A 23,774-nucleotide genomic window follows, 5' to 3' on the forward strand; every position below is an offset into this window, starting at 1 on the left:
CAAGAGAAAGGCCATAATTTATTTTTCCAGCCCATGTGCGATTTCGATTTTGGCCACTAGATGGCAGCAATGCACGTGCAGAGTTTTAGACTGATCCAATGAACCATTGCATTTATGTTCAAAATGTTGTGTCAAGACTGCCCAAATGTGCCTAATTGGTTTACTAATACATTTTCAAGTTCATAACTGTGCACTCTCCCCAAACAATAGCATGGTATTCATTCACTGTAATAGCTACTGTAAATTGGACAGTGCCGTTAGATTAACAAGAATTCAAGCTTTCTGCCAATATCAGATATGTCTATGTCCTGGGAAATGTTCTTGTTACTTTCAACCTCATGCTAATCGCATTAGCCTACGTTAGCTCAACCGTCCCGTGGAAGGGACACCGAAGAGGTTAACAGCCAGTCCGTCAGCAGTGAGAGGAATGCCTGAACTCTCTTAGAAGTTGAATAGATGTTGAATGTCGAGGGAAAATGGCACACTGATTCTAACAGTCAGTCCTTTAACCATCATTTACATCTCTATACTGTACCTCTCCGTCATAAATGTTGATGAGCGGGGCCTTAGATTGCACTTCTCTGACTAGGCTCCGGAGCCGGGGTGGCCGAGTGGCTGGGGGTTGCAGAGCGGAAGGGGCTGAGTGGTTGGGGGGGCTGGATGACTGGGGTTGCAGCCGTGGTTGGCCGGGTAGCTGGGTGGCTGGGAGGTGTGGGGCGGGAAGGGGCTGGATGGCTGGGGTTGCAGCCGTGGTTGCCGGATGGTTGGGGGGGGCTGGGTGGCTGGGAGCAGCCTGGGTGGCTCAGGGGGTGGCCGGGTGGCTGGATGGTTGGGGGATGGGTGGATGGGGGGCTCGGTGGCTGGGGGCTCGGTGGATGGGGGCTCGGTGGATGGGGGCTCGGTGGATGGGGGGCTCGGTGGATGGGTGGATGGGGGCTCGGTGGCTGGGGGCTCGGTGGATGGGGGGGCTCGGTGGCTGGGGGCTCGGTGGATGGGGGCTGGGGGGGCTCGGTGGCTGGGGGCTGGGTGGATGGGTGGATGGGGGCTGGGTGGCTGGGGGGTCGGGGGCTGGGGGGCTCGGTGGATGGGGGCTCGGTGGATGGGGGCTCGGTGGATGGGGGGCTCGGTGGATGGGGGCGGTGGGGGATGGGGGGCTGGATGGGGGGCTCGGTGGATGGGGGCTGGGTGGATGGGGGCTGGGGGGCTCGGTGGATGGGGGGCTGGGTGGATGGGGGCTGGGGGGCTCGGTGGATGGGGGGCTGGGGGGATGGGGGGCTGGGGGGCTTGGTGGATGGGGGCTGGGTGGATGGGGGCTGGGGGGCTCGGTGGATGGGTGGATGGGGGCTGGGTGGATGGGGGCTGGGTGGATGGGGGCTGGGGGGCTCGGTGGATGGGGGGCTGGGTGGATGGGGGACTGGGTGGATGGGGGCTGGGTGGATGGGGGATGGGGGCTGGGTGGATGGGGGCTGGGTGGATGGGGGCTGGGTGGATGGGGGACTGGGTGGATGGGGGCTGAGGTGGATGGGGGACTGGGTGGATGGGGGACTGGGTGGATGGGGGACTGAGGTGGATGGGGGACTGAGGTGGATGGGGGCTGAGGTGGATGGGGGCTGGATGGGGGCTGGGGGTGGATGGGGGCTGGGTGGATGGGGGATGGGGGCTGAGGTGGATGGGGGGGGGGCTGGGTGGATGGGGGCTGGGGTGGATGGGGGCTGGGTGGATGGGGGCTGAGGTGGATGGGGGCTGGGTGGATGGGGGCTGAGGTGGATGGGGGCTGGGGGGGTGGATGGGGGCTGAGGTGGATGGGGGCTGGGTGGATGGGGGCTGGGTGGATGGGGGCTGGGTGGATGGGGGACTGAGGTGGATGGGGGGCTGGGTGGATGGGGGCTCGGTGGATGGGGGGGATGGGGGGCTCGGTGGATGGGGGATGGGGGGATGGGGGCTCGGTGGATGGGGGCTCGTGGATGGGGGCTGGGTGGATGGGGGGCTGTGGATGGGGGTGGATGGATGGGGGGCTGGGTGGATGGGGGGCTGGATGGATGGGGGCTGGGTGGATGGGGGACTGAGGTGGATGGGGGCTGAGGTGGATGGGGGCTGGGTGGATGGGGGACTGAGGTGGATGGGTGGGGGGGCTGGGTGGATGGGGGGCTCGGTGGATGGGGGGGATGGGGGCTCGGTGGATGGGGGGATGGGGGCTCGGTGGCTGGGGGCTCGTGGATCTGGGGCTCGGTGGATGGGGGCTCGGTGGATGGGGACTGGGTGGATGGGGGCTGGGGTGGATGGGGGCTGGGGGCTCGGTGGATGGGGGGCTGGGTGGATGGGGGCTGGGGTGGATGGGGGACTGGGTGGATGGGGGCTGGGTGGATGGGGGGCTCGGTGGATGGGGGGCTGGGTGGATGGGGGGCTGGGGGATGGGGGACTGGGTGGATGGGGGCTGGGTGGATGGGGGACTGGGTGGATGGGGGACTGGGTGGATGGGGGGCTGAGGTGGATGGGGGGCTGGGTGGATGGGGGGCTGAGGTGGATGGGGGGCTGGGTGGATGGGGGGCTGAGGTGGATGGGGGACTGAGGTGAGAGGATATAACATGTCCCTGACACCTTGGTGAAAGAGAAGAGGTCTTTTGAAGCATATTGTTCTGACCGGCTCTTGACCGACCCAATAACAGTTTAATTGTTCTGACCGGCTCTTGACCGACTGGCCCAATAACAATGTCATTGTCTTGCCAGGACAGGAAGGAGCTAGCTAGCGTTACCCTAACCATGAAAGGGACCAGTGTTGTTTAAAACCTCCATCAGGAGCTGTTAACAGACTAGTAAAACACACCAACAGTAAACCAGAGGAGATCTGGGATGGCAGGGAGGCGTTTGGTCAGTCAAGCCAAGTTATTAAACAGTTTGTGGTTGACACCTCTACATTCATCATTAGGAGGTATGAAATGCCATGTTAAGCTACTACTTGTATTGTACTATTAATAAAGCTAGTTTATATATTGAATATTCAGCACCCCCACCCATCAACTCAGAAGGACATAGGAAAAATAATAAACTCATAACTATTGTAAAGTGGCTGTTCCACTGGATGTCATAAGGTGAATGCACCAATTTGTAAGTCGCTCTGGATAAGAGCGTCTGCTAAATGACTTAAATGTAAATGTAAATACTGCAACTAAACATGCAGTAGTTTTCACCTTCAGAGGATGCTGATCCAAAGCCTGTATCAATTTTATACAACCATCTCTGGCTGAAACTGCCTGGCTAGCCTAGGTTCCAGTCCCCCTGAAGTAGCCTAGGTTCCAGTCCCCCTGAAGTAGCCTAGGTTCCAATCCCCCTGAAGTAGCCTAGGTTCCAATCCCCCTGAAGTAGCCTAGGTTCCAATCCCCCTGAAGTAGCCTAGGTTCCAATCCCCCTGAAGTAGCCGAGGTTACAATCCCCCTGAAGTAGCCTAGGTTCCAATCCCCCTGAAGTAGCCTAGGTTCCAATCCCCCTGAAGTAGCCTAGGTTCCAATCCCCCTGAAGTAGCCTAGGTTCCAATCCCCCTGAAGTAGCCGAGGTTACAATCCCCCTGAAGTAGCCTAGGTTCCAATCCCCCTGAAGTAGCCTAGGTTCCAATTCCCCTGAAGTAGCCGAGGTTACAATCCCCCTGAAGTAGCCTAGGTTCCAATCCCCCTGAAGTAGCCTAGGTTCCAATCCCCCTGAAGTAGCCTAGGTTCCAATCCCCCTGAAGTAGCCTAGGTTCCAATCCCCCTGAAGTAGCCTAGGTTCCAATCCCCCTGAAGTAGCCTAGGTTCCAATCCCCCTGAAGTAGCCTAGGTTCCAATCCCCCTGAAGTAGCCTAGGTTCCAATCCCCCTGAAGTAGCCTAGGTTACAATCCCCCTGAAGTAGCCTAGGTTCCAATCCCCCTGAAGTAGCCTAGGCTCCAATCCCCCTGAAGTAGCCGAGGTTACAATCCCCCTGAAGTAGCCGAGGTTACAATCCCCCTGAAGTAGCCGAGGCTCCAATCCCCCTGAAGTAGCCTAGGCTCCAATCCCCCTGAAGTAGCCAAGGTTACAATCCCCCTGAAGTAGCCTAGGTTCCAATCCCCCCGAAGTAGCCTAGGCTACAATCTCCCAGAACAGAGGGCCCCAGTCCCCCTGAAATAGCCTAGGCTCCAGTCCCCCAGAACAGAGGGCTCCAGTCCCCCTGAAATAGCCTAGGCCCCAGTCCCCCTGAAATAGCCTAGGCTCCAGTCCCCCAGAACAGAGGGCCCCAGTCCCCCTGATATAGCCTAAGCTCCAGTCCCCCAGAACAGAAGGCTCCAGTCCCCCAGAGCAGGGGGCTCCAGTCCCCTAGAGCAGAGGGCTTGAATGCCCCTGAAGTAGCCTAGGGCCTGCTGTCCTAGGGCACCTCTCTCTCAGTCATCTGGCCTGAACTTGAACTCCGATAAACTTTGTTCCAGCCCTCCACCCCTACAGCCCTCTCTACCTCTACAGCCCTCTACCCCTACAGCCCTCTACCCCTACAGCCCTCTACCCCTACAGCCCTCTACCCCTACAGCCCCCTACAGCCCTCTACCCCTACAGCCCTCTACCCCTACAGCCCTCTACCCCTACAGCCCCCTACAGCCCTCTACCCCTACAGCCCTCTACCCCTACAGCCCTCTACCCCTACAGCCCTCTACCCATCCAGCCCTCTACCCCTACAGCCCTCTACCCCTACAGCCCCCTACAGCCCTCTACCCCTACAGCCCTCTACCCCTACAGCCCTCTACCCCTACAGCCCTCTACCCCTCCAGCCCTCTACCCCTACAGCCCTCTACCCCTACAGCCCTCTACCCCTACAGCCCTACACCCCTACAGCCCTCCACCCCTACAGCCCTCCACCCCTACAGCCCTCTACCCCTACAGCCCTCTACCCCTACAGCCCTCTACCCCTACAGCCCTCTACCCCTACAGCCCTACAGCCCTCTACCCCTACAGCCCTCTACCCCTACAGCCCTACAGCCCTCTACCCCTACAGCCCTCTACCCCTACAGCCCTCTACCCCTACAGCCCTCTACCCCTACAGCCCTACAGCCCTCTACCCCTACAGCCCTCTACCCCTACAGCCCTCTACCCCTACAGCCCTCTACCCCTACAGCCCTACAGCCCTCTACCCCTACAGCCCTCTACCCCTACAGCCCTCCAGCCCTCTACCCCTACAGCCCTCTACCCCTACAGCCCTCTACCCCTACAGCCCTCTTCCCCTCCTTAATAAAGTATTTATCAGCAAAGTTAGTGCTAGCGGGAGCTGCCTCCTGTAGGGGTGGGAGGGCCAGGAGACCAGAGGTAAACAGGGAGGGGCAGTTCCTCTTACTGCTCTGTATTCAAGTACCATGGTCTTGTAGTGGAGTGTGTGGAGGAGCGGGGTGATATGGGAGAACTTGGGAAGGTTGAACACCAGCTGGGCTGCAAGCATGCTAGATACGTTGCAGGGGTTTGATAGCACAAGTAGTGAGCTCAGCCAACAGCTGGTTACAGTAGTCCAGACGGGAGATGACAAGTGCCTGGATTAGGACCTGCCCCACTTCCTGTCTGATGTAAGGTCGTACACTACGGTTGTAGAGCATGAACCTGCAGGAATGGGTCCCTGCTTTGATGTTTGCAGAGAACGACAGGGTGTTGTCCAGGGTCACGCAAAGGTTCTTTGCACTCTGGGAGGGGGACACCGTGTAGTTGTCAACCCGTGATGGAGAGATCTTGGAGCGGGCAGGCCGAGGTAGGCTTGAAGTGATGGGCTGACATCCAAGCTGAGATATCTGCCAGGCATGCAGAGATGCGTGTCGCCACCTGGGTGTCAGAAGGGGGAAGGAGAAAAGTAGCTATGTGTCATCCACATAGCAATGATAGGAGAGACCATGTGAGAATATGACGAACCCAAGTGACTTGGTGTATAGAGAGAAGAGGAGAGGGCCTAGAACCGAGCCCTGGGGGACACCAGTACTAAGAGTTGTTCAGACACAGATCCTCTCCTTGTCACGTGGTATGAATGGCCTGCGAGGTAGGATGAAATCCCAGAGTGTACATAGCCCGAGATGCCCAGCCCTGAGAGGGTGGAAAGGAGGATCTGATAGGTCATAGTGTAAGAGGAGAGCAGTCTTGGTTGAGTGACCCGTCTTGAAGGCTGACTGGTTAGGGTCCAGAAGATCGTTCTTAGAGAGTTGGTCAGAGATGCTCAAGTGTTTTGGAAAGAAAAGAAAGAAGGGATACCGGACTGTAGTTTTAGACTTCAGATGAGTCGAGTTTTGGTTTCTTGAGAGAAATTGCCAAGAAACTGAAGATCTTGTACAACGCTGTGTACTGCTCCCTTCACAGAACAGCGCAAACTGTCTCTAACCAGAAGAGAAAGAGGAGTTGGAGGCCCCGGTGCACAACTGAGCAAGAGGGCAAATATATTAGAGTGTCTAGTTTGAGAAACAGACGCCTCACAAGGACCTCAACTGGCAGCTTCATTAAATAGTACCCGCAAAACACCAGTCTCAATGTCAACAGTGAGGAGGCGACTCCGGGATGCTGACCTTCTAGGCAGAGTTCCTCTGTCCAGTCTCAACGTCAACAGTGAAGAGGTGACTCCGGGATGCTGGCCTTCTAGGCAGAGTTGCAAAGAAAAAGCCATATCGCAGACTGGCCAATAAAAAGAAAAGCTTTAGATGGACAAAGAACACAGACACCGGACAGAGGAACAGCCATCCATCCTAAAATGTAAGAAATGATGTGCTGTGTTTTGATTTACCAGTAACATTAAACGATCATATTTGGTTCTGTTATTTAGAACACTAATGAATCATTCATTTTGTGATCTTCCAAGACATCCAGTTAGCTTTGATCTAACTTTACTAAACCAGCACCAAGTGTCAGAGTGATGCTGAGGCAGCACTACACCCCTGCTCCTGCTGCACCGAACCAAGCGCACCGCGGCTATATGTGTCTATATATAGGCAGCACTACACCCCTGCTCCTGCTGCACCGAACCAAGCGCACCGCGGCTATATGTGTCTATATATAGGCAGCACTACACCCCTGCTCCTCCGAACCAAGCGCACCGCGGCTATATGTGTCTATATATAGGCAGCACTACACCCCTGCTCCTGCTGCACCGAACCAAACGGACAGAAACTGGGCCCTTTATGGTTGGTGTCCATCACTAGGGACAGAAACTGGGCCCGTTATGGTTGGTGTCCATCACTACGGACAGAAACTGGGCCCTTTATGGTTGGTGTCCATCACTAGGGACAGAAACTGGGCCCTTTATGGTTGGTGTCCATCACTAGGGACAGAAACTGGGCCCTTTATGGTTGGTGTCCCATCACTAGGGACAGAAACTGGGCCCTTTATGGTTGGTGTCCCATCACTAGGGACAGAAACTGGGCCCTTTATGGTTGGTGTCCCATCACTAGGGACAGAAACTGGGCCCTTTATGGTTGGTTTCCATCACTGGGGACAGAAACTGGGCCCGTTACGGTTGGTGTCCATCACTAGGGACAGAAACTGGGCCCTTTATGGTTGGTGTCCATCACTAGGGACAGAAGACTTATGGTTGGTGTCCATCACTAGGGACAGAAGACTTATGGTTGGTGTCCATCACTAGGGACAGAAGACTTATGGTTGGTGTCCATCACTAGGGACAGAAGACTTATGGTTGGTGTCCCATCACTAGGGACAGAAGACTTATGGTTGGTGTCCATCACTAGGGACAGAAGACTTATGGTTGGTGTCCATCACTAGGGACAGAAGACTTATGGTTGGTGTCCATCACTAGGGACAGAAGACTTATGGTTGGTGTCCATCACTAGGGACAGAAGACTTATGGTTGGTGTCCATCACTAGGGACAGAAGACTTATGGTTGGTGTCCATCACTAGGGACAGAAGACTTATGGTTGGTGTCCCATCACTAGGGACAGAAGACTTATGGTTGGTGTCCATCACTAGGGACAGAAGACTTATGGTTGGTGTCCATCACTAGGGACAGAAGACTTATGGTTGGTGTCCATCACTAGGGACAGAAGACTTATGGTTGGTGTCCATCACTAGGGACAGAAGACTTATGGTTGGTGTCCCATCACTAGGGACAGAAGACTTATGGTTGGTGTCCCATCACTAGGGACAGAAGACTTATGGTTGGTGTCCATCACTAGGGACAGAAGACTTATGGTTGGTGTCCATCTCTAGGGACAGAAGACTTATGGTGTCCATCACTAGGGACAGAAGACTTATGGTTGGTGTCCATCACTAGGGACAGAAGACTTATGGTTGGTGTCCATCTCTAGGGACAGAAGACTTATGGTGTCCATCACTAGGGACAGAAGACTTATGGTTGGTGTCCATCACTAGGGACAGAAGACTTATGGTTGGTGTCCATCACTAGGGACAGAATACTTATGGATGGTGTCCCATCACTAGGGACAGAAGACTTATGGTTGGTGTCCCATCACTAGGGACAGAAGACTTATGGTTGGTGTCCATCACTAGGGACAGAAGACTTATGGTTGGTGTCCCATCACTAGGGACAGAAGACTTATGGTTGGTGTCCATCACTAGGGACAGAAGACTTATGGTTGGTGTCCATCACTAGGGACAGAAGACTTATGGTTGGTGTCCATCACTAGGGACAGAAGACTTATGGTTGGTGTCCCATCACTAGGGACAGAAGACTTATGGTTGGTGTCCCATCACTAGGGACAGAAGACTTATGGTTGGTGTCCATCACTAGGGACAGAAGACTTATGGTTGGTGTCCATCACTAGGGACAGAAGACTTATGGTTGGTGTCCATCACTAGGGACAGAAGACTTATGGTTGGTGTCCATCTCTAGGGACAGAAGACTTATGGTGTCCATCACTAGGGACAGAAGACTTATGGTTGGTGTCCATCACTAGGGACAGAAGACTTATGGTTGGTGTCCATCACTAGGGACAGAAGACTTATGGTTGGTGTCCATCACTAGGGACAGAAGACTTATGGTTGGTGTCCATCACTAGGGACAGAAGACTTATGGTTGGTGTCCCATCACTAGGGACAGAAGACTTATGGTTGGTGTCCATCACTAGGGACAGAAGACTTATGGTTGGTGTCCATCACTAGGGACAGAAGACTTATGGTTGGTGTCCATCACTAGGGACAGAAGACTTATGGTTGGTGTCCATCACTAGGGACAGAAGACTTATGGTTGGTGTCCATCACTAGGGACAGAAGACTTATGGTTGGTGTCCCATCACTAGGGACAGAAGACTTATGGTTGGTGTCCATCACTAGGGACAGAAGACTTATGGTTGGTGTCCATCACTAGGGACAGAAGACTTATGGTTTGTGTCCATCACTAGGGACAGAAGACTCTGCTCCATCTGGAGGAAGGAGATACAACTGAAACGTTTAGCTACTCCTTTAGGGGGAAAAGACACAGGCATTTCTAAAGGTACAGTGAGGAAATTACTGCCCTTTCTGAATTGAAAACTAGTCCTAATTGAGATGTAGATTATTTTCAACCACAGATTAATTGGGGGGCAACACTTGTGCACTTCTACACCGATATACATCACTTCCATGCACCAATATCTTCCCAGATGGTACTGAAACAGAATGTTCCGGTACTATGAGAGGTGAGGAGGTCTCCTGTTGACAGATTGAGAGGGATGGGATGACTCAAGGTGAATCACCAATATCTTCCCAGATGGTACTGAAACAGAATGTTCCGGTACTATGAGAGGTGAGGAGGTCTCCTGTTGACAGATTGAGAGGGACGGGATGACTCAAGGTGAATCAGAGGACAGACGTGTGAGAATCCAAGGACCTCTTTTCAAAACAGACCACGACACGTCCGCTAGCTACTGGCTCTTCACAGTACCTCTCTCTCTCTCTCTCTGTGTGTCTTTCTCCCCCTCCTCTCGCTCTCCCTCCCCTTCTCTCCCCCTCCTCTCTATATCTCTCTCTCCACCTTCCCTCTCTCTCTCTTTCTCTTTCTCCCTCCCCTTTCTCTCGCTCTATGTTCTCTCCCCCTCCCTCCCTCCCTCCCTCTCCCTCCCCCTTCTCTCTCTGTCCCTCTCTCCATCTCTGTCTCTGTCTCGCTCTCCACCTACCCCTCTCTCTCTCTTTCTCCCTCCCCTTTCTCTCGCTCTATGTTCTCTCCCCCTCCCTCCCTCCCTCCCTCTCCCTCACTCTTCTCTCTCCTCCTCTCTCTCTCTCTCTCCATCTCTCCCTGCTTGCCTTCCTGCCCATACATTCATCATGTGATCACTCATAGCCCAGTGTTAGTTGAACTGTCAGCCATCTTTCATTGTCACCATCAAAGAGGGGAGAAAATAGAGAAAAAGAGGGGGTAGGTGGAGAGGCCCCCAGGCCTGTAGTGTTCTGTTATCCCCCCAGGCCTGTAGTGTTCTGTTATCCCCCCCAGGCCTGTAGTGTTCTGCTATCCCCCCAGGCCTGTAGTGTTCTGTTATCCCTCCCCCAGGCCTGTAGTGTTCTGTTATCCCCCCCCAGGCCTGTAGTGTTCTGTTATCCCCCCCCCAGGCCTGTAGTGTTCTGTTATCCCCCCCCAGGCCTGTAGTGTTCTGTTATCCCCCCCCAGGCCTGTAGTGTTCTGTTATCCCTCCCCCAGGCCTGTAGTGTTCTGTTATCCCCCCCAGGCCTGTAGTGTTCTGTTATCCCCCCCAGGCCTGTAGTGTTCTGTTATCCCTCCCCCAGGCCTGTAGTGTTCTGTTATCCCCCCCAGGCCTGTAGTGTTCTGTTATCCCCCCCCAGGCCTGTAGTGTTCTGTTATCCCCCCCCAGGCCTGTAGTGTTCTGTTATCCCCCCCCCAGGCCTGTAGTGTTCTGTTATCCCCCCCCAGGCCTGTAGTGTTCTGTTATCCCCCCCCCAGGCCTGTAGTGTTCTGTTATCCCTCCCCCAGGCCTGTAGTGTTCTGTTATCCTCCCCCAGGCCTGTAGTGTTCTGTTATCCCCCCCAGGCCTGTAGTGTTCTGTTATCCCTCCCCCCCAGGCCTGTAGTGTTCTGTTATCCCCCCCCAGGCCTGTAGTGTTCTGTTATCCCCCCCAGGCCTGTAGTGTTCTGTTATCCCCCCCCCCAGGCCTGTAGTGTGCTGTTATCCCCCAGGCCTGTAGTGTTCTGTTATCCTCCCCCAGGCCTGTAGTGTTCTGTTATCCCCCAGGCCTGTAGTGTTCTGTTATCCCCCCGAGGCCTGTAGTGTTCTGTTATCCCTCCCCCAGGCCTGTAGTGTTCTGTTATCCCCCCCAGGCCTGTAGTGTTCTGTTATCCCTCCCCCAGGCCTGTAGTGTTCTGTTATCCCCCCCCAGGCCTGTAGTGTTCTGTTATCCCTCCCCCCCAGGCCTGTAGTGTTCTGTTATCCCCCCCAGGCCTGTAGTGTTCTGTTATCCCTCCCCCCAGGCCTGTAGTGTTCTGTTATCCCTCCCTCCCAGGCCTGTAGTGTTCTGTTATCCCCTCCCCCAGGCCTGTAGTGTTCTGTTATCCTCCCCCCAGGCCTGTAGTGTTCTGTTATCCCCCCCAGGCCTGTAGTGTTCTGTTATCCCTCCCCCAGGCCTGTAGTGTTCTGTTATCCCCCCCCCAGGCCTGTAGTGTTCTGTTATCCCTCCCCCCAGGCCTGTAGTGTTCTGTTATCCCTCCCCCCCAGGCCTGTAGTGTTCTGTTATCCCCCCCAGGCCTGTAGTGTTCTGTTATCCTCCCCCCAGGCCTGTAGTGTTCTGTTATCCCCCCCAGGCCTGTAGTGTTCTGTTATCCCCCCCAGGCCTGTAGTGTTCTGTTATCCCTCCCCCAGGCCTGTAGTGTTCTGTTATCCCCCCAGGCCTGTAGTGTTCTGTTATCCCTCCCCCAGGCCTGTAGTGTTCTGTTATCCCCCCAGGCCTGTAGTGTTCTGTTATCCCCCCCAGGCCTGTAGTGTTCTGTTATCCTCCCCCAGGCCTGTAGTGTTCTGTTATCCCCCCCAGGCCTGTAGTGTTCTGTTATCCCCCAGGCCTGTAGTGTTCTGTTATCCCCCCAGGCCTGTAGTGTTCTGTTATCCCTCCCCCAGGCCTGTAGTGTTCTGCTATCCCTCCCCCCAGGCCTGTAGTGTTCTGCTATCCCTCCCCCCAGGCCTGTAGTGTTCTGTTATCCCCCCAGGCCTGTAGTGTTCTGTTATCCCCCCCAGGCCTGTAGTGTTCTGCTATCCCTCCCCCAGGCCTGTAGTGTTCTGTTATCCTCCCCTCCCAGGCCTGTAGTGTTCTGTTATCCCCCCAAGGCCTGTAGTGTTCTGTTATCCCCCAGGCCTGTAGTGTTCTGTTATCCCTCCCCCAGGCCTGTAGTGTTCTGTTACCCCCCCAGGCCTGTAGTGTTCTGTTATCCCTCCCCCAGGCCTGTAGTGTTCTGTTATCCCCCCCAGGCCTGTAGTGTTCTGCTATCCCTCCCCCAGGCCTGTAGTGTTCTGTTATCCCCCCCCAGGCCTGTAGTGTTCTGCTATCCCTCCCCCAGGCCTGTAGTGTTCTGTTATCCCCCCCCCAGGCCTGTAGTGTTCTGTTATCCCCCCCAGGCCTGTAGTGTTCTGTTATCCCTCCCCCAGGCCTGTAGTGTTCTGTTATCCCCCCCCAGGCCTGTAGTGTTCTGTTATCCCCCCCCAGGCCTGTAGTGTTCTGTTATCCCCCCCCCAGGCCTGTAGTGTTCTGTTATCCCTCCCCCAGGCCTGTAGTGTTCTGTTATCCCCCCCCAGGCCTGTAGTGTTCTGTTATCCCCCCAGGCCTGTAGTGTTCTGTTATCTCCCCCAGGCCTGTAGTGTTCTGTTATCCCCCCAGGCCTGTAGTGTTCTGTTATCCCCCCCAGGCCTGTAGTGTTCTGTTATCCCCCCCAGGCCTGTAGTGTTCTGTTATCCCCCCCAGGCCTGTAGTGTTCTGTTATCCCTCCCCCAGGCCTGTAGTGTTCTGTTATCTCCCCCCAGGCCTGTAGTGTTCTGTTATCCCCCCCCCCCAGGCCTGTAGTGTTCTGTTATCCCCCAGGCCTGTAGTGTTCTGTTATCCCCCCCAGGCCTGTAGTGTTCTGTTATCCCCCCAGGCCTGTAGTGTTCTGCTATCCCCCCTGCCTGTAGTGTTCTGCTATCCCCCCAGGCCTGTAGTGTTCTGTTATCCCCCTGCCTGTAGTGTTCTGTTATCCCCCTGCCTGTAGTGTTCTGTTATCCCTCCCCCAGGCCTGTTGTGTTCTGTTATCCCTCCCCTCTGCCTGTAGTGTTCTGCTATCGCCCCCCCCAGGCCTGTAGTATTCTGTTACCCCCCAGGCCTGTTGTGTTCTGTTATCCCTCCCCTCTGCCTGTAGTGTTCTGCTATCGCCCCCCAGGCCTGTAGTGTTCTGTTATCCCCCCCACCAGGCCTGTAGTGTTCTATTATTCCCCCCGGCTTGTAGTGTTCTGCTATCCCCCTGCCTGTAGACCCACTGGCTCCAGGTCATCTACAAGTCCATGCTAGGTAAAGCTCCGCCTTATCTCAGTTCACTGGTCACGATGGCAACACCCATCCGTAGCACGCGCTCCAGCAGGTGTATCTCACTGATCATCCCTAAAGCCAACACCTCATTTGGCCGCCTTTCGTTCCAGTACTCTGCTGCCTGTGACTGGAACGAATTGCAAAAATCGCTGAAGTTGGAGACTTTTATCTCGCTCTCCAACTTCAAACATCAGCTATCCGAGCAGCTAACCGATCGCTGCAGCTGTACATAGTCTATAGGTAAATAGCTCACCCTTTTTCACCTACCTCATTCCCATACTGTTTTTATACTGTTTTTATTTATTTACTTTTCTGCTCTTTTGCACACCAATATCTCTACCTGTACATGCCCATCTGATCATTTATCACTCCAGTGTTAATCTGCAAAATTGTATTATTCGCCTACCTCCTCGTGCCTTTTGCACACATTGTATATAGACTGCCCATTTTTTTCTACTGTGTTATTGACTTGCTAATTGTTTACTCCATGTGTAACTCTGTGTTGTCTGTTCACACTGCTATGCTTTATCTTGGCCAGGTCGCAGTTGCAAATGAGAACTTGTTCTCAACTAGCCTACCTGGTTAAATAAAGGTGAAATAAAAAATAAAAAAAAAAAAAAAATAGTGTTCTGTTATCCCCCTGCCTGTAGTGTTCTGTTATCCCCCCAGGCCTGTAGTGTTCTGTTATCCCCCCAGGCCTGTAGTGTTCTGTTATCCCCCCAGGCCTGTAGTGTTCTGTTATCCCCCCGGGCCTGTAGTGTTCTGTTATCCCTCCCCCAGGCCTGTAGTGTTCTGTTATCCCCCCCAGGCCTGTAGTGTTCTGTTATCCTCCCCCCAGGCCTGTAGTGTTCTGTTATCCCCCCAGGCCTGTAGTGTTCTGTTATCCCCCCCAGGCCTGTAGTGTTCTGTTATCCCTCCCCCAGGCCTGTAGTGTTCTGTTATCCCCCCCAGGCCTGTAGTGTTCTGTTATCCCTCCCCCAGGCCTGTAGTGTTCTGTTATCCCTCCCCCAGGCCTGTAGTGTTCTGTTATCCTCCCCCAGGCCTGTAGTGTTCTGTTATCCCCCCCCCAGGCCTGTAGTGTTCTGTTATCCCCCAGGCCTGTAGTGTTCTGTTATCCCCCAGGCCTGTAGTGTTCTGTTATCCCCCCAGGCCTGTAGTGTTCTGTTATCCCTCCCCCAGGCCTGTAGTGTTCTGTTATCCCCCCCAGGCCTGTAGTGTTCTGTTATCCCCCCAGGCCTGTAGTGTTCTGTTATCCCCCAGGCCTGTAGTGTTCTGTTATCCCTCCCCCCCAGGCCTGTAGTGTTCTGTTATCCCCCAGGCCTGTAGTGTTCTGTTATCCCCCAGGCCTGTAGTGTTCTGTTATCCCTCCCCCAGGCCTGTAGTGTTCTGTTATCCCCCCCAGGCCTGTAGTGTTCTGCTATCCCTCCCCCCAGGCCTGTAGTGTTCTGTTATCCCTCCCCCAGGCCTGTAGTGTTCTGTTATCCCTCCCCCAGGCCTGTAGTGTTCTGTTATCCCCCCCAGGCCTGTAGTGTTCTGTTATCCCCCAGGCCTGTAGTGTTCTGTTATCCCCCCCAGGCCTGTAGTGTTCTGTTATCCCCCCAGGCCTGTAGTGTTCTGTTATCCCTCCCCCAGGCCTGTAGTGTTCTGTTATCTCCCCCCAGGCCTGTAGTGTTCTGTTATCCCCCCCAGGCCTGTAGTGTTCTGTTATCCCTCCCCCAGGCCTGTAGTGTTCTGTTATCCCCCCTCCCCAGGCCTGTAGTGTTCTGTTATCCCTCCCCTCTGCCTGTAGTGTTCTGCTATCGCCCCCAGGCCTGTAGTGTTCTATTATTCCCCCCCGGCTTGTAGTGTTCTGCTATCCCCCTGCCTGTAGTGTTCTGTTATCCCCCTGCCTGTAGTGTTCTGCTATCCCCCCAGGCCTGTAGTGTTCTGTTATCCCCCCTGCCTGTAGTGTTCTGTTATCCCTCCCCCTGCCTGTAGTGTTCTGTTATCCCCCCAGGCCTGTAGTGTTCTGTTATCCCTCCCCCTGCCTGTAGTGTTCTGTTATCCCCCCTGCCTGTAGTGTTCTGTTATCCCCCTCCCCCAGGCCTGTAGTGTTCTGTTATCCCCCCAGGCCTGTAGTGTTCTGTTATCCCTCCCTCCCAGGCCTGTAGTGTTCTGTTATCCTCCCCCCAGGCCTGTAGTGTTCTGTTATCCCTCCCCCAGGCCTGTAGTGTTCTGTTATCCCCCCCAGGCCTGTAGTGTTCTGCTATCCCCCCAGGCCTGTAGTGTTCTGTTATCCCCCCCCAGGCCTGTAGTGTTCTGTTATCCCCCCAGGCCTGTAGTGTTCTGTTATCCCCCCCAGGCCTGTAGTGTTCTGTTATCCCTCCCTCCCAGGCCTGTAGTGTTCTGTTATCCCCCCCAGGCCTGTAGTGTTCTGTTATCCTCCCCCAGGCCTGTAGTGTTCTGTTATCCCCCAGGCCTGTAGTGTTCTGTTATCCCCCCAGGCCTGTAGTGTTCTGTTATCCCTCCCCCAGGCCTGTAGTGTTCTGTTATCCCTCCCTCCCCAGGCCTGTAGTGTTCTGTTATCCCCCCAGGCCTGTAGTGTTCTGTTATCCCTCCCCCCAGGTCTGTAGTGTTCTGTTATCCCTCCCTCCCAGGCCTGTAGTGTTCTGTTATCCCTCCCCCAGGCCTGTAGTGTTCTGTTATCCCTCCCTCCCAGGCCTGTAGTGTTCTGTTATCCCCCCCAGGCCTGTAGTGTTCTGTTATCCCTCCCCCAGGCCTGTAGTGTTCTGTTATCCCTCCCCCAGGCCTGTAGTGTTCTGTTATCCCTCCCTCCCAGGCCTGTAGTGTTCTGTTATCCCCCAGGCCTGTAGTGTTCTGTTATCCCTCCCCCAGGCCTGTAGTGTTCTGTTATCCCCCCCAGGCCTGTAGTGTTCTGTTATCCCCCCCAGGCCTGTAGTGTTCTGTTATCCCTCCCCCAGGCCTGTAGTGTTCTGTTATCCCTCCCCCCAGGCCTGTAGTGTTCTGCTATCCCTCCCCCAGGCATGTAGTGTTCTGTTATCTCCCCCCAGGCCTGTAGTGTTCTGTTATCCCCCCCAGGCCTGTAGTGTTCTGTTATCCCCCCCAGGCCTGTAGTGTTCTGTTATCCCTCCCCCAGGCCTGTAGTGTTCTGTTATCTCCCCCAGGCCTGTAGTGTTCTGTTATCCCCCCAGGCCTGTAGTGTTCTGTTATCCCCCCCCCCCCAGGCCTGTAGTGTTCTGTTATCTCTCCCCCCAGGCCTGTAGTGTTCTGTTATCCCCCCCAGGCCTGTAGTGTTCTGTTATCCCCCCAGGCCTGTAGTGTTCTGCTATCCCCCTGCCTGTAGTGTTCTGCTATCCCCCCAGGCCTGTAGTGTTCTGTTATCCCCCCCTGCCTGTAGTGTTCTGCTATCCCCCTGCCTGTAGTGTTCTGCTATCCCCCCCAGGCCTGTAGTGTTCTGTTATCCCCCTGCCTGTAGTGTTCTGCTATCCCCCTGCCTGTAGTGTTCTGCTATCCCCCCAGGCCTGTAGTGTTCTGTTATCCCCCAGGCCTGTAGTGTTCTGTTATCCCCCCCCAGGCCTGTAGTGTTCTGTTATCCCTCCCCCCCAGGCCTGTAGTGTTCTGTTATCCCCCCCCCCAGGCCTGTAGTGTTCTGTTATCCTCCCCCAGGCCTGTAGTGTTCTGTTATCCCCCCCAGGCCTGTAGTGTTCTGTTATCCCCCCAGGCCTGTAGTGTTCTGTTATCCCTCCCCCCCAGGCCTGTAGTGTTCTGTTATCCCTCCCCCCCAGGCCTGTAGTGTTCTGTTATCCCCCCCCCAGGCCTGTAGTGTTCTGTTATCCCCCAGGCCTGTAGTGTTCTGTTATCCCCCCCCCCAGGCCTGTAGTGTTCTGTTATCCCCCCCCCAGGCCTGTAGTGTTCTGTTATCCCTCCCCCCCCAGGCCTGTAGTGTTCTGTTATCCCCCCAGGCCTGTAGTGTTCTGTTATCCCCCCAGGCCTGTAGTGTTCTGTTATCCCTCCCCCAGGCCTGTAGTGTTCTGTTATCCCTCCCCCAGGCCTGTAGTGTTCTGTTATCCCTCCCCCAGGCCTGTAGTGTTCTGTTATCCCTCCCCCAGGCCTGTAGTGTTCTGTTATCCTCCGCCCCCAGGCCTGTAGTGTTCTGTTATCCCCCCAGGCCTGTAGTGTTCTGTTATCCCCCCCATGCCTGTGGTGTTCTGTTATCCCTCCCCCAGGCCTGTAGTGTTCTGTTATCCCTCCCCCAGGCCTGTAGTGTTCTGTTATCCCTCCGCCCCCAGGCCTGTAGTGTTCTGTTATCCCCCCCAGGCCTGTAGTGTTCTGTTATCCCCCCCAGGCCTGTAGTGTTCTGTTATCCCCCAGGCCTGTGGTGTTCTGTTATCCCTCCCCCAGGCCTGTAGTGTTCTGTTATCCCTCCCCCAGGCCTGTAGTGTTCTGTTATCCCCCCCCAGGCCTGTAGTGTTCTGTTATCCCCCAGGCCTGTAGTGTTCTGTTATCCCTCCCCCCACGCCTGTAGTGTTCTGTTATCCCTCCCCCAGGCCTGTAGTGTTCTGCTATCCCTCCCCCAGGCCTGTAGTGTTCTGTTATCTCCCCCAGGCCTGTAGTGTTCTGTTATCCCCCCCAGGCCTGTAGTGTTCTGTTATCCCTCCCCCAGGCCTGTAGTGTTCTGTTATCCCTCCCCCAGGCCTGTAGTGTTCTGTTATCCTCCGCCCCCAGGCCTGTAGTGTTCTGTTATCCCCCCCAGGCCTGTAGTGTTCTGTTATCCCCCCAGGCCTGTAGTGTTCTGTTATCCCTCCCCCAGGCCTGTAGTGTTCTGTTATCCCTCCCCCAGGCCTGTAGTGTTCTGTTATCCCTCCCCCAGGCCTGTAGTGTTCTGTTATCCCTCCCCCAGGCCTGTAGTGTTCTGTTATCCTCCGCCCCCAGGCCTGTAGTGTTCTGTTATCCCCCCCAGGCCTGTAGTGTTCTGTCATCCCCCCCATGCCTGTGGTGTTCTGTTATCCCTCCCCCAGGCCTGTAGTGTTCTGTTATCCCTCCCCCAGGCCTGTAGTGTTCTGTTATCCCTCCGCCCCCAGGCCTGTAGTGTTCTGTTATCCCCCCCAGGCCTGTAGTGTTCTGTTATCCCCCAGGCCTGTGGTGTTCTGTTATCCCTCCCCCAGGCCTGTAGTGTTCTGTTATCCCTCCCCCCAGGCCTGTAGTGTTCTGTTATCCCCCCCAGGCCTGTAGTGTTCTGTTATCCCCCAGGCCTGTAGTGTTCTGTTATCCCTCCCCCCACGCCTGTAGTGTTCTGTTATCCCTCCCCCAGGCCTGTAGTGTTCTGCTATCCCTCCCCCAGGCCTGTAGTGTTCTGTTATCTCCCCCCAGGCCTGTAGTGTTCTGTTATCCCCCCCAGGCCTGTAGTGTTCTGTTATCCCTCCCCCAGGCCTGTAGTGTTCTGTTATCCCTCCCCCAGGCCTGTAGTGTTCTGTTATCCCTCCCCCAGGCCTGTAGTGTTCTGTTATCCCCCCCAGGCCTGTAGTGTTCTGTTATCCCCCCCCAGGCCTGTGGTGTTCTGTTATCCCTCCCCCAGGCCTGTAGTGTTCTGTTATCCCTCCCCCCAGGCCTGTAGTGTTCTGTTATCCCCCCAGGCCTGTAGTGTTCTGTTATCCCCCCCAGGCCTGTAGTGTTCTGTTATCCCTCCCCCCAGGCCTGTAGTGTTCTGTTATCCCTCCCCCCAGGCCTGTAGTGTTCTGTTATCCCTCCCCCCAGGCCTGTAGTGTTCTGCTATCCGACCCCCCCAGGCCTGTAGTGTTCTGTTATCCCTCCCCCAGGCCTGTAGTGTTCTGTTATCCCTCCCCCAGGCCTGTAGTGTTCTGCTATCCGACCCCCCCCAGGCCTGTAGTGTTCTGTTATCTCCCCCAGGCCTGTAGTGTTCTGTTATCCCCCCAGGCCTGTAGTGTTCTGTTATCCCCCCCAGGCCTGTAGTGTTCTGTTATCCCTCCCCCCCAGGCCTGTAGTGTTCTGTTATCTCCCCCCAGGCCTGTAGTGTTCTGTTATCTCCCCCCAGGCCTGTAGTGTTCTGTTATCCCCCCCCCCCAGGCCTGTAGTGTTCTGTTATCTCTCCCCCCAGGCCTGTAGTGTTCTGTTATCCCCCCCTGCCTGTAGTGTTCTGCTATCCCCCCAGGCCTGTAGTGTTCTGTTATCCCCCCTGCCTGTAGTGTTCTGTTATCCCCCTGCCTGTAGTGTTCTGTTATCCCCCCCCAGGCCTGTTGTGTTCTGTTATCCCTCCCCCTGCCTGTAGTGTTCTGCTATCCCCCCCAGGCCTGTAGTGTTCTGTTATCCCCCTGCCTGTAGTGTTCTGTTATCCCCCCTGCCTGTAGTGTTCTGCTATCGCCCCCCCCCAGGCCTGTAGTGTTCTGTTATCCCCCCCACCAGGCCTGTAGTGTTCTATTATTCCACCCCCCGGCTTGTAGTGTTCTGCTATCCCCCTGCCTGTAGTGTTCTGTTATCCCCCTGCCTGTAGTGTTCTGTTATCCCCCCCAGGCCTGTTGTGTTCTGTTATCCCTCCCCCTCTGCCTGTAGTGTTCTGTTATCCCCCCAGGCCTGTAGTGTTCTGCTTATCCCCCCCAGGCCTGTAGTGTTCTGCTATCCCCCCAGGCCTGTAGTGTTCTGCTATCCCCCCAGGCCTGTAGTGTTCTGCTTATCCCCCCCCAGGCCTGTAGTGTTCTGCTATCCCCCCAGGCCTGTAGTGTTCTGCTTATCCCCCCCAGGCCTGTAGTGTTCTGTTATCCCCCCCCACAGAGGCCTGTAGTGTTCTGTTAACCCCCCCAGGCCTGTAGTGTTCTGTTATCCCCCCCAGGCCTGTAGTGTTCTGCTATCCCCCCCAGGCCTGTAGTGTTCTGTTATCCCCCCACAGAGGCCTGTTCTCCCTGAAGATCTGACTAACACTGTCTGTCCCAACCAGAATCCCACAGAGGTCTGTTCTCCCTGAAGATCTGACTAACACTGTCTGTCCCAACCAGAATCCAGTCCCACAGAGGCCTGTTCTCCCTGAAGATCTGACTAACACTGTCTGTCCCGACCAGAATCCCACAGAGGCCTGTTCTCCCTGAAGATCTGACTAACACTGTCTGTCCCGACCAGAATCCCACAGAGGCCTGTTCTCCCTGAAGATCTGACTAACACTGTCTGTCCCGACCAGAATCCCACAGAGGTCTGTTCTCCCTGAAGATCTGACTAACACTGTCTGTCCCAACCAGAATCCAGTCCCACAGAGGCCTGTTCTCCCTGAAGATCTGACTAACACTGTCTGTCCCGACCAGAATCCCACAGAGGCCTGTTCTCCCTGAAGATCTGACTAACACTGTCTGTCCCAACCAGAATCCCACAGAGGCCTGTTCTCCCTGAAGATCTGACTAACACTGTCTGTCCCAACCAGAATCCCACAGAGGCCTGTTCTCCCTGAAGATCTGACTAACACTGTCTGTCCCGACCAGAATCCAGTCCCACAGAGGCCTGTTCTCCCTGAAGATCTGACTAACATGACAGCTCTCTACGGCATAAACTGACCGACAACCTGGTAATGTTTGAGACTGAAAGAAAGTTTCCAAATAAAGTCGAAACGTCACATGTATCTGGGACCCGGGTAAGACCTGTTGACCAGAAATCTATTATGCTCCCATAAAAATGTCCGTTGTCAAAGATTGACAGCTATTGTCGCCCTTCAAATGTTTTAGGATATTTTCTCCCTATTAATGTGATATGGTGTGCTACTGGTCTAGTTTGACCCATAGCCCCGTTTATAACTGCCACTAACATGCCTCTCTTGTCCTAATCTTGTCCACATTCTGATTGTCCCCACATTTTCAGAAACGAGTCTGCACATGGCGTTATAATGGGGCGGCAGCGTAGCCTAGTGGTTAGAGCGTTGGACTAGTAACCGGAAGGCTGCGAGTTCAAACCCCGAGCTGACAAGGTACAATCTGTCGTTCTGCCCCTGAACAGGCAGTTAACCCACTGTTCCCAGGCCGTCATTGAAAATAAGAATATGTTCTTAACTGACTTGCCTAGTTAAATAAAGGTAAAAAATAAAAATAAATAAATAACGTGTCTCATATCCGTTCGGCATTGTGACCACATTGTGGTGGTCCCTCCTTGTATACAAATGATTTAAAAGCTATTCTTTCGAAACAATATTGATTTATTTTAAAGGTAAATACTGGTGCCACCTGTCAATGATTTGTATGTTTGTTTTACTCCATGTGTAACTCTGTGTCGTTGTACGTGTCGAACTGCTATGCTTTATCTTGGCCAGGTCACATTGTAAATGAGGACTTGTTCTCAACTGGCCTACCTGGTTAAATAAAGGTGTTCTCAACTTGCCTACCTGGTTAAATAAAGGTGTTCTCAACTTGCCTACCTGGTTAAATAAAGGTGAAATAAAAAAATAAAATAAGTATTAAAAAATGTATAGGGCGGGATAAAGACGATTAAGATGGTTTCACTGTCCAGTTCTGTCTACATGTGTAAAGATACCCAGACACAATGTGTGCCTGACTACCGTATGAGGTGGGCAGGAAGAGCAGATCACAATCAGATCACAAGGTTGGAGCGAGCGGTCGCATCGCATCGCATCGCACTTCGCTCCGCAGGAGACTCTGCTAGCTAGCCAACAGCTAACAGCTAACAGCTAGCCAACGTCACCACACACACGTCTACTGAATCGAATTCAACAACCCGGTCAGGTAGTATCACATTTTCATTTCATTTCATTACAGTACAACGGTTTGATTTGTTTGATCGTAGCTAGCTACATAGCTAGCTACATAGCCGTCTTTGTTTCAAAGATAATTGTGTAGTCTAGAGCGATTTCCTAGGTTAGCTAGCCAGCTATTGTCGTTCTTTAACGCAACGTAACGTAAACAACACTGCTAGCTAGCCAGCTAGCCCCGAATAGTAGCACTGTAGAAACTATTACACTCAACGGAACGACTTGATTAGTGTAGTGTCAACAACGCAGCTACTGCCAGCTAGCCTACTTCAGCAGTACTGTATCATTTTAATCATTTTAGTCAATAAGATTCTTGCTACGTAAGCTTAACTTTCTGAACATTCGAGACGTGTAGTCCACTTGTCATTCCAATCTCCTTGCATTAGCGTAGCCTCTTCTGTAGCCTGTCAACTATGTGTCTGTCTATCCCTGTTCTCTCCTCTCTGCACAGACCATACAAACGCTCCCACCGCGCGGCCGCGGCCACCCTAATCTGGTGGTCCCAGCGCGTACGACCCACGTGGAGTTCCAGGTCTCCGGTAGCCTCTGGAACTGCCGATCTGCGGCCAACAAGGCAGAGTTCATCTCAGCCTATGCCTCCCTCCAGTCCTCGACTTCTTGGCACTGACGGAAACATGGATCACCACAGATAACACTGCTACTCCTACTGCTCTCTCCTCGTCCGCCCACGTGTTCTCGCACACCCCGAGAGCTTCTGGTCAGCGGGGTGGTGGCACCGGGATCCTCATCTCTCCCAAGTGGTCTTTCTCTCTTTCTCCCCTTACCCATCTGTCTATCGCCTCCTTTGAATTCCATGCTGTCACAGTTACCAGCCCTTTCAAGCTTAACATCCTTATCATTTATCGCCCTCCAGATTCCCTTGGAGAGTTCATCAATGAGCTTGATGCCTTGATAAGCTCCTTTCCTGAGGACGGCTCACCTCTCACAGTTCTGGGCGACTTTAACCTCCCCACGTCTACCTTTGACTCATTCCTCTCTGCCTCCTTCTTTCCACTCCTCTCCTCTTTTGACCTCACCCTCTCACCTTCCCCCCCCCCTACTCACAAGGCAGGCAATACGCTTGACCTCATCTTTACTAGATGCTGTTCTTCCACTAACCTCATTGCAACTCCCCTCCAAGTCTCCGACCACTACCTTGTATCCTTTTCCCTCTCGCTCTCATCCAACACTTCCCACACTGCCCCTACTCGGATGGTATCGCGCCGTCCCAACCTTCGCTCTCTCTCCCCCGCTACTCTCTCCTCTTCCATCCTATCATCTCTTCCCTCTGCTCAAACTTTCTCCAACCTATCTCCTGATTCTGCCTCCTCAACCCTCCTCTCCTCCCTTTCTGCATCCTTTGACTCTCTATGTCCCCTATCCTCCAGGCCGGCTCGGTCCTCCCCTCCCGCTCCGTGGCTCGACGACTCATTGCGAGCTCACAGAACAGGGCTCCGGGCAGCCGAGCGGAAATGGAGGAAAACTCGCCTCCCTGCGGACCTGGCATCCTTTCACTCCCTCCTCTCTACATTTTCCTCCTCTGTCTCTGCTG

General features: G+C 54.3%; 2 protein-coding genes across 2 annotated transcripts; one reads left to right on the forward strand and one right to left on the reverse strand.

Moving 5' to 3' along the window:
* Window positions 1–585: 585 nt before the first annotated feature.
* Window positions 586–2,716, reverse strand: LOC127920471 (uncharacterized). Its single transcript, XM_052504558.1, has 2 exons — window positions 2,682–2,716; window positions 586–2,548 (listed from the first exon to the last, which is right to left on the reverse strand). Exons 1-2 carry the CDS (start codon window positions 2,714–2,716, stop codon window positions 586–588), a joined length of 1,998 nt encoding a protein of 665 aa, XP_052360518.1.
* A 134-nt stretch (window positions 2,717–2,850) lies between these two features.
* LOC127920472 (uncharacterized) lies at window positions 2,851–5,230 on the forward strand. Its single transcript, XM_052504560.1, has 2 exons — window positions 2,851–2,868; window positions 4,487–5,230. Exons 1-2 carry the CDS (start codon window positions 2,851–2,853, stop codon window positions 5,228–5,230), a joined length of 762 nt encoding a protein of 253 aa, XP_052360520.1.
* Window positions 5,231–23,774: the final 18,544 nt, after the last annotated feature.

This window comes from Oncorhynchus keta, unplaced genomic scaffold (assembly GCF_023373465.1).
Source record: "Oncorhynchus keta strain PuntledgeMale-10-30-2019 unplaced genomic scaffold, Oket_V2 Un_contig_1957_pilon_pilon, whole genome shotgun sequence".
Lineage (NCBI taxonomy): Eukaryota > Metazoa > Chordata > Actinopteri > Salmoniformes > Salmonidae > Oncorhynchus > Oncorhynchus keta.

Excerpts from the sequence above, each read along its gene's own strand:
- LOC127920471 (XM_052504558.1), bottom strand. The coding sequence starts at position 2,716 with ATGACATTGTTATTGGGCCAGTCGGTCAAGAGCCG. Across the intron at positions 2,549-2,681 it reads GGCCAGTCGGTCAAGAGCCG|CCCCCCATCCACCCAGCCCC; the intron begins GTCAGAACAATT and ends CATCCACCTCAG.